The 15,479-nt window shown below is 40.4% G+C and overlaps 1 protein-coding gene across 1 annotated transcript in view; it reads left to right on the top strand.

Moving 5' to 3' along the window:
• Positions 1–445: 445 nt before the first annotated feature.
• The window catches only part of LOC134451532 (sushi, von Willebrand factor type A, EGF and pentraxin domain-containing protein 1-like), a 48,502-nt gene continuing 33,468 nt past the window's right edge, over positions 446–15,479 (top strand). The window contains exons 1-9 of the mRNA XM_063202038.1: positions 446–550; positions 639–717; positions 2,192–2,391; positions 3,091–3,283; positions 3,624–3,731; positions 4,875–5,060; positions 5,300–5,488; positions 5,763–5,951; positions 15,042–15,230. Coding sequence (XP_063058108.1) covers positions 639–717; positions 2,192–2,391; positions 3,091–3,283; positions 3,624–3,731; positions 4,875–5,060; positions 5,300–5,488; positions 5,763–5,951; positions 15,042–15,230 — 1,333 coding nt within the window. The 5' untranslated portion in view covers positions 446–550. The remainder of the gene's footprint in view (positions 551–638; positions 718–2,191; positions 2,392–3,090; positions 3,284–3,623; positions 3,732–4,874; positions 5,061–5,299; positions 5,489–5,762; positions 5,952–15,041; positions 15,231–15,479) is intronic.

Genomic DNA, 15,479 nt, shown 5'->3' with positions numbered 1-15,479 from the left:
TTCCTCTCACTACTTATCTCCACCCATGCTGCCTGCATCCTAAAGAGGTGTCAAATTGTACAGCTTTCATTGCAATTTTTAATCGTTTTACCTCCATGGGTGATGATAAATAGGGGTTTATAATTAAATTGCATTGTTATTGTGTTTAACATGAATTTAACATGAATAACAGGCATTTTCAGTGTGTGTGGGCAACTTTTTTATTTCTTACTTACAAACTGATTGCTATAATGTAATCAGATTCTCTCTCTCTCTCTCTCTCTCTCTCTCTCTCTCTCTCTCTCTCTCTCTCTCTCTCTCTCTCTCTGTGTGTGTGCCGTGGGTATGGATGTATGTCTGTGTGCCTGTAAGAACACCACCCCACTACTTTTTTTGTATGAACAGTGTTTCCTGTGGATGTTGCATAAAAGAACGTGCATTGCAAAACAACCCCCCTGAAGTAATAGAGACAGCAACCTAATACCCTTTCCCTCTTCTGAGTGTCAAGTGTGGGTGTAGTTGGATAGTTTTTGAGTAGGCTATACCAAGACATCCACTAGTGTATGCAAAGGTAAGATTTTGTTATTTAATAAAGAATACCAATGCTTGTATGGCCTGCTTTCAGTAAAGGGAAAGTGATCGTACATTTACCTCTGCAGATGTTTGTTTGGATGTGTCATCAACCTTGTTCCATCGTGACTCTAATGTTGGGGATCACCTTCGTCACAATCACTTATGGTAAGACATTTGTACAATGTACATATTGTAAGACATGATATTTAAACTCTCACTGTTAACATGGGACTCATGTTCACACAATAATTGTGCTGTCAATCATTGTAACACCCTATTTCATATGTAAGCAGTCAGGCTTGGAGTATCATCCAGGTTTGGATATTGATGTCATTGCAGCAGTATTTTCATGCCAGTCTAAATCTAAGTCTAACATACTGTTTATTCAGATTTGTTTGAAATGAGTGTTGAGGTCTGGTTATTTCTCCCATTGCATCATCGCTCAATGTCACTTTTGATTTGATATTTGAATATTGACATTGTGTTTATTGTATGACAAGAAAACAAGTCTAAGACTAAGTTAACTTTCACTTAAAGGAGAATTCTTACCAATTTCAATATGCTGTTGTATTGCCGCTCAATGACACTTTTGATTTGATATTTGAATATCGACATTGTGCTTATTGTATGACAAGAAAACAAGTCTAAGACTAAGTTAACTTTCACTTAAAGGAGAATTCTTACCAATTTCAATATGCTGTTGTATTGCTAACACTGTTCTATTGCTCACACTACCCTTGACTCTTCAGTGATGCTGCAGTGATTATGCTGCTGTTTTTGGCTCTGCTCTCTCCAAGATCTGAGCCATTCTAATGGGGGCGTACTTGATTTGATTTATTTCAAATGTTATAAGACATAACTTTGTTTACTTAAAAACACCTCTTAAAGAGACACTGTGCAAGATTTTTAGTTGTTTATTTCCAGAACTCATGCTGCCCATTCACTAATGTTACCTTTTTCATAAATACTTACCACCAGCATCAAATTCCAAGTATTCATTACAGTATGACTGGAAAAATTGCATTTTTCATATATGAAAAGGGGGATCTTCTCCATGGTCCGCCATTTTTAATTTCCAAAAATGGCCATTTTTAGCTGCAAAACTAACTGTACTTGGAACATACTAGAAATATTTGTTTATTACTTAGTACACTTCCATGTAAAGATCATATTTGGTAATAGGCTGCCCAGTTTCAATAAGCAGCATAGTTGTAGTACCTTTTTTGACCATTTCCTGTTACACTGAAAATATTAACCCAAAAGTTATCGCTCTGTTGTCAGTTGTCTGCTTATGTTACATCTACAACTTTTTGGATGATATTTAGAATATGTAAACAAATCTTACCCCCAATGTCCAAGATCTCGGAAAAGGCTGAACAAAGAGTGTTGCTTCTCGGCTACTGAAAGGTAGTGTGAGCAATACAACTGCATGACGAAATTGGCACGAGTTCTCCTTTAATTCTCCATTTGTAATACCGTTTCGCCATTTATTCTATTAACCTACCGTATATAAAATATACATTATGTATTATATGTATTATATGCACATATATTATACATTATACTCCATACTCCATACCTATGAGGGTGAGTTTATTGAAACATATAAACTGTAAGTATAAATCTGTTCCATTGTCAGACTTGGGCCGGAGTAGAATGGGTGTCCAGGCTTGGACCTATAACTACACTGATGGTCCTGCTATGGACTGGGAATCGGCTCGAAAGTACTGCCAGGAACATTTCACAGACATGGTGGCCATCCAGAACCAGGAGGAGATCAGATACCTCAACGACATGCTGCCGTATGTCAAAGGATACTACTGGATTGGCATTCGCAAGGTGATACTCTCTCTTTTTAAAAACACCAAAAAAGGCAGTCATAGTGCTCACGCTCCCTTGATTTCTCTGTACTTGGGAGGCAGCATTTTATTATTCTTCCCTTTAAGAGATCCTGGCCATTCTAATGGGGGCATGGTTTATTTACGTTTATTAAAATGATTGAACTACATCCCTTAAACCAGATTAATGAACTAATTAGTGATATAATTTGTGTTGACAGCACAGGAAGTATGGAAACCTAAGCAGGACTTTTACTCTGTCACTCCAGCTTTTCCATCTACGTACTGTACCAGTGCCGTGTGCCATGTTCTTTAAAACAGGGTTCCATTTGCCTGGTTAACACCAGACCTAATCACAAGTGAGATTAGGTCTGGGGAGTTGCCTATTGTAAATTCCGTATAGGTCCGGAATACTTGGCTATTATGACACACTGCCTGCTCTCTGATTGGGCAGATAAACTGTTAAGGTCGGAATGCTTGGCCATTATGACACAGATCCCATGATCTTGGACGCTATGAGTCATCCTCACCAGACTGTCTTTCAGATCGAAACAATTGTGTAGAACTAAAGGCAGTATGGGAGTTCCCAGGTTAGGGTTCCATTGCAAAATGTGAAAAATGAGCATGAATGAGCTGTTCCAAGTTAATGGTAATTCCATGGCCTTCTAATGATGTTGGTGAAATATACTTTGTATAACAGGTGGCAGAGAAATGGACATGGGTGGGGACTAAGAAAGAGCTGACAGAGGAGGCAGCAAACTGGGCCGACAATGAGCCCAGTGGTGGGAAGACTGGAGAGGACTGTGTGGAGATCTACATCAAGAGGCCCAAGGACACCACCAAGTGGAACGACGAGAAGTGCAATAAGAAGAAGCAGACTATCTGTTACACAGGTCAGTAAAATTATTTATTCATTTATGTGCATTTTTCGTAATGTGTTGATTAATTAGTATGCATTGCTTCTTATTATTATATTATATCATATATACATTATATATATACAGTATTATATTATATTATATTATATCTAATGGACACTGATGATATGATTTAATTAAAACAGAATTAAGTAATTAGTAATGATGACGTCAGTGAAAAGTTATATTGACTGATGCCGATGGTATAAATGAGAAAAGTGTGTGTGTGTGTGTATGTGTGTGTGTGTGTGTGTGTGTGTGTGTGTGTGTGTGTGTGTGTGTGTGTGTGTGTGTGTGCGCGCGTGCGTGGCCGCAGCCTCCTGCTCTGAGGACTCGTGCAGTGAGTTTGGGGAGTGTGTGGAGACCATTGGCAACTTCACGTGCAAGTGTCTGCCTGGCTTTGAAGGGCCTCGCTGTGAGAATGGTGAGTGTTACTAGCCTGGTGAACCAGCGCCACCCGCTGGACGGCAAAATGTTTTGTCTACGGGTGGGTCTGGCCTCGCATAATGATTCAATGAAGCCAGAATGCCATGAATCTGGCAAACCAATTACAACGCAAAGATGTGTTTTGAATCAAAGCGGGCAGGGTTTTGAGGGAAGGTTGTTCTCATCAACAATCTTCGGATGTATTATGCATCGAGGCCAGACTAAATTAGACATCCACATTTAGTCTGGTTTATCAGGCTAGAGTGTTACCTCAGTTCCACAGTAGTTGTTCACTGAATAGTGGCTAGATCATATCGATGTACTATGCACTTAAAGTGACATTTTTTCAACACTATGCCATATCCATTCAAGAATTATTTCAACATTTGGATAGTACTGTATATGTCCACAAAATGTCTAGCCGGGTTTTACCAGACCACTATTAATTACTTTTTTGGTCTGGATCCTCGATGCCCTGGAGAACTTGGGTGGGAGGAGTGAGCTCATCTTTGCTCTGGAATTAGTTCTGACCAAACGCTGACATTTGATGTACATGTAAGGCTTGTCAGGCTACAAAATGTCACCCTTTGAAGTAGAATGCACAGTTGACGTCATCGAGTAGTGGAACTACCAGACAACGTGTTGCTGTCTGCTCATTCAGAGCTTGTTGGCTCATATTGGTGACATTCGGTTGATACTTTTTGAAGCTGTGACTAAGATCTCCGTCAGTGTTGCCAGATGGAAAATGCTGAGTTATCGTACCAGAACCTCAAAATTATCGTTTTGGGGGGCTTTTTGAAGGAAATTATCGTACAAGATCAAAATTGTTGTTTCAAGGCATCTAAATGAACTGAATCACCACTCTGAAATTATCGTACACCATGTTTTTTTGATCGTACAGAGGACAAAATGGACAAAATTATGGTACAATTACGATAATTATTGCACATCTGGCAACACTGATCTCTGTCTTCTCTGTTACTTGAAGTCCAAACAAAATCTTATTCATTATTAAGCCACAGCTCCTCCTGACATCTCGCAGTCTCACCCAATGTCCCAAGAGTGTGGGAGATTATCCTGCTAGATCCCAAGAGGGAACACTGATACAGCACTGATAGATGACAGTTTCTCTCTTTCTTAGCGGTTGCCTGCAGGCCTCTTCTAGATCCAGAGCAGGGCACACTGAACTGTGTTGACGTCTTTGAGAAGAACCGATTCAACTCCAGCTGTCAGGTGGAATGCAATCCAGGGTACAGGCTGCAGGGGGCAGCGCAGATCCGCTGTCTGGCTTCAGCACAGTGGACACACCCTTCGCCCTCATGCACAGGTAGGGCTCACACTCTGGGCACTTTAACATCTAAAATGAAGGCAACACTAGTGCCATAATCCTATGGTCAAATTGAAACAGCTGTCCTTGATAGGAATTTTGCACTTCTGCATGAAATGTGAGGACATTATGTGGTGTATTGCACATATTTTAATGCCAGAATAGAATGACCGTAGACAACAGAGTGACACAATGATGAATGAATTAGTCAATTGATGTATTCACTGCTCCACCTGCAGCTGTGAAGTGTCCTGAGGTGTCTGCTGCCCCCAGTGGAGGAAGTGTGAACTGCAGCCACCCCACAGCCCCCCACAGCTTCACCTCCACCTGTGAGTTCAGCTGTGATGAGGGCTTCGTGCTCCAGGGAGCTCACAGGATACAGTGTGATCCCACAGGACAGTGGACTGACTCTGAACCCACCTGCACAGGTAGGCTGTATATTGTATAGTTTGTCCATAAGAGGCTTGTGAAGAGAGCGTCCCTTCACAACAAAAATAACCGCCACCAAAACCCCTCTAACTTAATCATGACTGCATCTACGTATATTTCCAGACATATTATATGCTGCTGTTCATTTCTTCTTTTTTTAAGTCACTTTGGGTAAAAGCAACTGCTTGAAAAGATTATGGGTTTTTTTTAACTGTATTTTTACACAAAAATGTGTGCATCCATGTACAAAGTATAATCTATTAATTCATTCAGCTGTGGAGTGTCCTGAGGTGTCTGCTGCCCTCAGTAAAGGAAGTGTGAACTGCAGCCACCCCATAGCCCCCCACAGCTTCACCTCCACCTGTGAGTTCAGCTGTGATGAGGGCTTCGTGCTCCAGGGAGCTCACAGGATACAGTGTGGCCCCACAGGACAGTGGACTGACTCTCAACCCACATGCACAGGTAGGCTGTATATTGTATAGTTTGGCCAGTTACTCCCATTTGTTATAGAGTAGAGGCAGAGATTCTTTAAGTATAGAGATATGCCAATGTAATAGGTTGCTATTGGCACCTAACATGACCAGGTTCCGGTCTGCCTAAAGGGGCGTGTCATAATACTCCTTGCATTGAATAGAACAGTCCTTAGGTCTGCCTAAAGGGGGATTTCCCCCCTCCCCCTTGCAATAATAGAACCCGGAAACAATGGGCCAACGGAACCTCTCTCTCTACTCTCTCTGGTAGAGGGGAGACACTGTATTGATCCCGGAAAGACAGTGTATACTGTAGCACACCTTTTTTTTTACTATCAAAACTTAGTCATTTTAATTTTTCTGCTAAATCTATAACTTGGTTTCAGTCATACTTGTCAAACAGAGAACAATGTACAGTTGTGGACGGTTCTAGGTCCAACTTCATAAACTGTCCAGTAGGGGTCCCCCAGGGGTCCATTCTGGGGCCCCTTTTATTCTCTCTCTACATTACTGACTTACCTGAGCACTGTCCAAATGTTGATGTCGAGCTTTATGCTGATGACACAGTTATTTTCACTAAAGCTAAAGATCCTGAGGAAGCAGCACGAGTACTTTCTGATGCTCTCACACACATACAAACATGGCTCAACAAATCATGTCTTGTTTTAAATGCTAAAAAAACCTGTATATGTCCAAGCAACAATCCTCTTTGAAGTCTCAGCCTGGTGTCACTCTAGTATACTCAAGTATACTCAGATACTAATGTATCCTAGCCCATTCCAATTATAATATAGCAAAGCTGTCAGTGCTTGGCTAATAATAATTCATCATCCATGCCAGTTGCAATCAGTCTCTGCAGATAACTCATTCACGTCAGGTTAGCAATGCTAGGTATGCATGATCGGCTAATAATTTGTTTTTAATTAGGATCCGTGCATAACTTTTGCATTACACACTCAGCTAATAATTCATCATCTACGCCAATTACAATTATCCTCTATGGATAATTTGTTTGTGCTAACTGGATTGTAAAGATTTATTTTTTTGCGTGGGATTGAAACGGGAGCTGTGTGGAAAATTAAATTGCAGGGTGGCCATATTCTGCAGCCATTATAAATGATATCGTAACTCATGATATTCATAAAGGAGGCAATTTAGTGAGTGAAAAAATCTATAGCGTTTAAAATGTTTTGCTTTATACAGCATATTCTCTATATGTAGATATAGTCTAGGCAGAATTTCAGAAAATGTGCTTATTTAAGGTCCTGAAGGCAAATCGTGTTAATTTTTGGTATACAACTGATTTAGGGGTATTCAAGGGTGCTGAATCCAAATCTGCTGTATACCGGGCGCAAAAATGTACGGAAATGCCTCAAACGGGCAAAATCCAATATGGCCGCCGACACCAGGTTAAAATCTCGCAATCCCTTTTCTTTTTGACTAAACAAGGTATGAATATGAAAATAAGACTTATTTTTAAGTTTTCATATATGGGGAACCCCATTCTGTCATCAGTTTTAAGGTCAGATTTGAAGAAAATGCTTATATAATTGACTGGCAGCTTTTTTAAAACAGGGAGTCTCATATTGTCAACGATTTTTAGCATTATGATCAAACTTTCAAGATCCACAGAAAATAATGTCTGATGGCTTTGTGAACACCAATACTGCCAAAAACTGCACTGAACTGTCTACTTTCACCTGAAAAAAGAAGTTTGTGTCTACCTATTTCCATTCTTTAGTTACTGGCAGTAGAACATGGGATGACACCACCAAAAAAGCACTGTTTTTTTTGACCCAAAAATGCTACACTTCTGTGTCCATATTTTTGCTTGCAGGATAAAGTGTCTTTTTAGTGTTCATGTTTGGTTTACAGCATTTCCATGAGTTTTGAAAGATGCTTAACTTAAATCTGCTGTATACCAGGCTCAAAAAATCCCATAGTACCTCAAAATGAAGGAATCCAATATGGCCGCCATCACCAGATATACAGTACATGTCTGTGATTAAACAAGGTCATCTCTTAAATATATTATGCCAGCTATAGGTTTTCATACATGGGGAATTCATTGCTGTGCTCGGGTTTAAGATTTGGATGAAAAGACATGATTTAGACCTGCATACATGTTTAAGACTGTTAATAAATTGATCATTTATATTGGAATATTTCCCCTATTTCAATTTAATCCGGCATTAATTAAATGTATTGGTCTTCGATAACATATCTTGTTTTCGAATAGGCCCCCGGTATAGTCCATTACAATACGAACACTGTCACTGAAAAGACAACACTTACTACCCACATACACTACATTCACTCCCTCATCCCCACCCTGTCGCCACTCTTAATGTAAATAACAATCAAGCATAACATTGCAATGTTCGGACGGACCACACATTGAGAGAGTACATACACACACAAGTGTGGCAGAGAAGACATTCTTATTGGAACACCAACGTACACATACGTACGTATACAGGCGCTTTAATATACACTCAGGCAGATTTCAATTCAATAATTGAGGCATTATACCATGATGAAATGTTTCCATCTCAAACCACGTCCCATGCTCACCTCTTTTCAACCATAAAAGTAAGTGCAAATACGAGTCTGCCTAAATAATTCTTTTCATACAACTTTACAATGGAAATCACTGTTTGCCAATTTTATTGATGTGCTCATTCAATCTATGAATAAAGGAGGATTGAGTGGTGAGCTGATGTGTAGAATAGAATAGAATAGAATAGAATAGAAGAGAAGAGAATGGTGTTTGTCACTATGCACATGTTCAATGAGATTGAAAGCAACACACTTCAGAGCACACATTTAATTCACAAAACAGTTTTGGTGAGCAGAATATACAATTAGTAGTGCCAAAAATAACTATGAACAGAGCAGGGAGTGCATACGGTGTGTGTGTGTGTGTGTGTGTGTGTGTGTGTGTGTGTGTGTGTGTGTGTGTGTGTGTGTGTGTGTGTGTGTGTGTGTGTGTGTGTGTGTGAATATATACACAGAGGACATACTCATGTATTGGTACTCATGTCATACTCATTGGTATCCAAGAGTTATTGCATCGATTGTCTTGCTCAATGTAGATATTACAGTAGCGGTGGCCCACTCTGCAAACACAACTATTTTACATTGTGCTGTATCAATTAGTCTATTGCAGAACACCAGATGGATGGAAAGAGATCATTGGATTGAGGGATACCAATGAATGGTCATTCTGTGCATGTGCGTGTGAAATGTGGTTATGGCCCTTTGTTGAGTTGTTTGGTCCTTGCTTTGACACACCTGTACCAAAAGGACAGCAAGGTAAAGAGCTGAGGACCCGGTTGGAGGCTGTCCTAGATAACGTTTTAGCTCTGTTGATGCAGCAGGAGGATTAGAGAGGGGCTAACTTTTTTCGTCTTGTAGGTGTGCCTCCTGAAGGCCGCAATTATCTCTTTGGTTTTCTTTGCATTCAAAGATACAGAAATTATTATCTGTATACCAGACTACCACCTTTTGCTGGCCACAGCAGCTTCCATCTGGAGCTACGCCATAGGCATAGAGGTCCAAAAGAGTGGAGTTATTTAAAGAAATCCTTGCACTTATGACACATTCTGTGTCACATTTGTCTGAGCTGCGCTTTAACTATTTACAGATTCGAAAAGTGACTCATTGGAGCAGTCATTGTTGCTGAAAGAACTACTTTTTTCACTTATTTAACTTCTCACCACCATACATTTTGACTGTGTCACATCTCTGAAAAATCAGTGATCCTGATTGGTTCTACGGTATTGTGGTTTGCGATCAGGGCGAATCCGAAGGATTATAGGTTATCTACTGTACGTGATGGAGTTGTAATCCCATGTGAGGGATCCAAGTGATAGGTGAAGCTTAGATGATGGAGCTCACTGGATGAGAGAAGCACAGTTGTGTGAGGGACACCATGGGGGTGAAGTGCAAGTAAGGGGAAGGCAGCGTGATATTGACCATCACTAGGGTTGTGGGTGTGCTCTGACTGTCCCACTTATGATCCAAGCCCTTTGGAATAGAAGTCAGAGCCCTAGGTTAACTTATTCTCAATTACCTCTCCTCCTCTCCAGTGATTTTGAAGGAGTTGTTCGCTTAAATGCGACAGCTATGTATGCCCAAGACAAATTTATCTTATTTGCAGCAACTGAATGACTCCATGTACTCCATGCCACTTCTTGCAGATCCAGAGGGGGATGAGGCACTCCTTGGGGCGAGCACAAGTTGTGATGTCTTTTCATGCTTCGTGAATGGCAGATACAGGAGTAGTGGGACTAATGCCCCATTCAATTTCATCCATCCCATTTCAGTGACTGACAGGAGGACAGGGTGGAGTAGTATGTGATCCTGCCTCAGTATATTGGCTTGATGATGTGGGGGCACAATATACCATTGTGTGGCTTCTGATGTAGATAGCAAAGACTCTATGACTAGGACTAATCACTGCAAAACAACTCCATTGCTTTCGCTACATCTACAGCAAAAGTACAATGTAGTGCCTGGTGTTATGTAGTGTCTAAACATGTAGTGGCCAAGTCACTGAGTAGGAGGAGCTTGATAATGATTGGAGATAGCCTAACTATCAAGAAAGTAAATATTTCACAATGACTGTGAGAAAGATGTTCCTTCTCGGTTGTGCATTTTAAAAACAGAGGGTAAAACTGGGTTGTATTTAGGATCTTTAATTTAACACAAAGCTAAAAACACAACATTCCTGCTTGCTGACAGTCTCTCCTCTCACAACTGAAAGGGAGGAGTTTTAAAAGACAGGTGAGGGGTGTGGCAATCGGTCCCAAAGAATCAATCAGCTCCACACCTGCATTCAATTACAACCAATTCCAATCACCCAAGTCAGTTACACAAGCAGGTTAAAACCACAGAAAACTAAATGCAGTACATGAGAAATAAAACACTGTTCTTGTTCACAATAAACCGTTTTTAAACAGCATTTAAAAACATATGTACAAAGAAAAGCAGATAAAAATGTGTGTTTTAAAACCGTGAAGATCTCAATCTTCACAATGACATCAACCTGTCTTTTGTTCCACCTTTCACCTTTCTACCGTTCAAGGATTTAATCTAAACAAGGCAATAACATCAGCAGACAATAACTTCCCAAAACTAGATATTCATATTAGATGAAGGTACATTCAGGCATACAGACTTATCTGTGTATAGTTTTGTCATAATGGAAGAGGTGGGCTGAGGTGAACACATTTCATTGTGCATAAGCAATTGAAATAAGACAAAACATTTCAATAGAAATTAGCCTGTCAGTTAATTGGCATGAAAAACAATGGTTGTACATGAATTCAGACTACACTGAACTGCTTGACTACACTGACTACCTTTGATTATAATTTTAAATTTGATTACATACATTATTTCCCCATGTATGGAAAGAAAACATATAGCTACATAATGTTTTTATGAGTTCACCTTGTTTAATCAAAGATATGTATATCTCTGGTGACGGCGGCCATATTGGATTCCTTCATTTTGAGGCATTATAGGAATTTGAATTGAGCATATTTCAAAACCCATGGAAATGCTGTATACCAAACATGAACACTATAAAAAGGCACTTTGTCCTGAAACAAAAAAATATGGACACAGAAGTGTACTATTTTTGGGTCAGAAATCAGTGCTTTTTTAGAGGCGTCATCCCATGTTCTACTGCCAGTAACTAAAGAATGGAAATAGGTAGACACAAACTTCTTTTTTCAGGTGAAAGTAGACAGTTCAGTGCAGTTTGTGGTAGTATTGGTGTTCACAAAGACATCAGACATTATTTTCTGTGGATCTTGAAAGTTTGATCATAATGCTAAAAATCGTTGACAATATGAGGCTCCCTGTTTTAAAAAAGCTGCCAGCCAATTATATAAGCATTTTCTTCAAATCTGACCTTAAATATGATGACAGAATGGGGTTCCCCATATGTGAAAACATAAAAATAAGTCTTATTTTCACATTCATACCTTGTTTAGTCAAAAAGAAAAGGGATTGCGAGATTTTAACCTGGTGTCGGCGGCCATATTGGATTTTGCCCGTTTGAGGCATTTCCGTACATTTTTGCGCCCGGTATACAACAGATTTGGATTCAGCACCCTTGAATACCCCTAAATCAGTTGTATACCAAAAATTAACACAATTTGCCTTCAGGGTTCATCTTTTGGGAAAATTGACCCTGACTAATACAAACACCACCATTTTCATGGCATGAAACAGCAGTTATCTACTATCTCTGCCACCGTTTGCCTCTATTTGAACCCCACTCCCTCCTCATTGCCCTCTGTCTCTTTACCGGTCCCCTCTCTCATTCCTTCTCTCTATCCCCCCCCCCTCTCTCTCTTTACCTGCCCCCTCTCTATCTACCCCCCTTTTTCCCTCTTTCCCTTTCTCTCTCTCTTTACCTGACTCCTCTGTCATAAGAGACTTGTGAAGTGAGTGTCCCTTCACAACAAAAGTAACCGCCATCAAACCCCCTCTAACTTAATCATGACTGCATGCCATAGTCTATATTTCCAGACATATTATATGCTACTATTTATTTCCTCTTTTTTAAGTCGCTTTGGGTAAAAGCAACTGCTTACAAAGAGTATGTTTAAAAAAACGTAATTTGTCTACCCATGTTCAAATAATGTATGTTCTGAGGTATCTGCGGCCCCCAGGTTTCTGCTTTGGTCTTACCATATTTGCCATTGTGCCACACAGGAAGTTTGAGCTAGGCCTAAATCTTTCAAATGACTTTATTGTTGATATGAGTAGACATTAACCCTCTGAGGTCTAAGGCCTTTCAGAGGCTTTTAGGCTGCTTGCACCACCCTGACATTTTCAAGTATTTTCAACTAACAGTAAGCATCTATGCAAAAGTGGAATTTATGGTTGTATTCTGAAAAGCCTGACAAGAAATAATCTGAAAGAAAATTGGATGTCATACAAACATGTTTTATTTAAATTAAGTATAAACACAACTGTACAAAAAGACAGGTTTCAGAGGTCTTCAAAAAGTGCAAGAAAACACACAATAAATATATCTAGCCAAGACTTTTGAAGTTTGAATCTTGTAAACAAATGTGTTGGCTGCATAAAAGTAAAAAGGGCATTTAGAAATGTTTTGTTGTTTTCATACAAAATGCAAAAAAGAAAGACTATGTCACTGCCACTGCCTGTCTCATTTGAATACTAATGAGATAGGCGTGAAAAACCTCTAATGGCCCACACCCCCCTGTCAATCTCCATGTGCTCTGATAGCACACCCCCCTGTCACTCTCTTTGTCCTGTGGCAGGACACTGTGTTTTGCCTAGCTGAAAGGGGCATGTTGTCACCTCTGAATAGCCACTCAAGCACCGGTACTTTACATGTGAATAGCTATAGGTGTGGCTGCTACAGGCAGAGAGTACAGAATATGCGAAGATTTCTTTTCACTTTCTTTAAATTGGGCCAGCTATATAATTTATTTAATATATGTTAGGGCTGGGCAACGTTAACGCGTTAACGGTGCGTTAACTATTGAGATCCATATCGCCCGACAATTTTGTTAACGCTTAACGCAGCAGGGTTTTTTTGTGAATTTTTTTTAGCCTTTTATGACCGTCGTTCGATACTTTTATTTTGAAAGCGTCAGCGCGCTTCTGCTACTGCTGCCAGTGACTGCTGTCAGAGAAAAAGACATCAGGGTCTAGAAAAGTAGGCAAAACAAAATAGGCATAGCCTGGAAGGACATCAACTTATGAATGGACATTTTCTGTATAAAGTTCTACAGTCTTCATTGCGCAGCTCTCGAGCAGGAAGTGGCTCGCCTTTGAAGCTGTCAAGGTTGTAAAAATATTGTAGGCATAGTGTGACACCTTGATATGCTGTGTATCAGCTGTCAATAACGCCACGCGAACAAACAGTGTAGGCTACATAGCTGTCTGATAAAGCCCCTATCAAAAAGCAGACCGCGAGATATTAAATTCCTCCGGGAACGTTTTGGTTTCTACATCTGCGCTGCGCGTGCATAGAAGGCGCTGGCTCACTGCGGAGGCTGCCTACATCATCGCGCAGCACGTTGGTTTCGGAGCACAAACCAGGCTTCAGGGCATAGTTGAAAAATCAGCGGTAAAATAATTAAATTTTCGCCGACGCTCCTTGCTTCTAGCATCTGCGCATCACAAAGTTATATTCACCATTCATATCTGCGTCAACAGATTTCGCGGAGCCCCTAAGTTTAGTGTAGCCTACGGTAACTCCACTCTCTTTGGCACAGAGAGAAGGAGGGGCATTCCCACAGACACACGTCTGCCTGTTGCCTATTCATTTCAAATGAGAAGTGTTTTGTTTCTTGAAGGCCCATTATCTTAATTTGAATTTCTAATATTTCAGTTCAGTTCAATCTTAAATAGCCTTGTTTAATAACTGTGTGCAATAATTTGTTTCATTAGGCCAGCCTAGGCTAGGCCTACATTGGATAGGCGTAGGCCTATGGCTACTCTATAATTTAGTCTTGTAGTCTGTATGTTGGCAAATAGGCTACATTTTCATTTTGAAAGATATAGGCCTAATATTACATACGTCTATGATTGGTCTACTTCATTTTAAGAAATGTCAATGTCTGTTAATAAAGGGGGTAAAATTCCAATTCCTTCTGTGGTCGGCTGTGATAGGCTACAGTGAAGGCCTAATCAGTGATTTGGCGATGTGTAATTTTCAAATAAAATGGTGCGTTTGAAGTAGCTTTTAAATTCATTTTTTTGTTTTGCGCGCTATGCGATTAATCGCGATTAATCACAGAAAGTCATTGAGTTAATGCGATTAAATATTTTCATGTTTGCCCACCCCTAATATATATATATTTGAAATCTGGAAGGTCTGAGGTTTCTAATGGTGTGACTTATATGTTTCAATGACAAAAACTCACAGAGTTACAGATTTGTTTTTGGGGACATGTCAAATTGCCCTCTGGAGGGCATTCAGTCCTCTGTGTGTTAAGCAATACTGTCCATACGTTTCACTAAGCATGTGGTAGCTAGCAGTATGCTGTATTATAACTGATGAGTTTTTTTGTCACGTCAACCACAGCTGTGGAGTGTCCTGAGTTGTCTGATGCCCCCAGTGGAGGAAGTGTGAACTGCAGCCACCCCATAGCCCCCCACAGCTTCACCTCCACCTGTGAGTTCAGCTGTGATGAGGGCTTCATGCTCCAGGGAGCTCATAGGATACAGTGTGGCCCCACAGGACAGTGGACCCATCCAGAACCCACATGCAAAGGTACCGTAGGCCTGAAGTACTGGTGTTGGTGTTCAGTACACATTTGTGAGAGCATTAGAATGAGCATCAAAGTTATTCAATGATGGGGGCGTGGTGGCTCAAATGAGCTAAGACGCCCCGTAGGCTATACCATAACACCTGTGACCCAGGTTTGGTTACAGCCCGATGTCCTTTGCCAACCCTTCCCTATCTCTCTCTCCTCACTCATTTCCTGTCACACTCTCATACTATGCTAACTCAAATAAAGGT

The sequence above is a fragment of the Engraulis encrasicolus genome, chromosome 6 (assembly GCF_034702125.1).
Source record: "Engraulis encrasicolus isolate BLACKSEA-1 chromosome 6, IST_EnEncr_1.0, whole genome shotgun sequence".
Lineage (NCBI taxonomy): Eukaryota > Metazoa > Chordata > Actinopteri > Clupeiformes > Engraulidae > Engraulis > Engraulis encrasicolus.
This window is presented reverse-complemented; position numbering and strand designations above follow the sequence as displayed.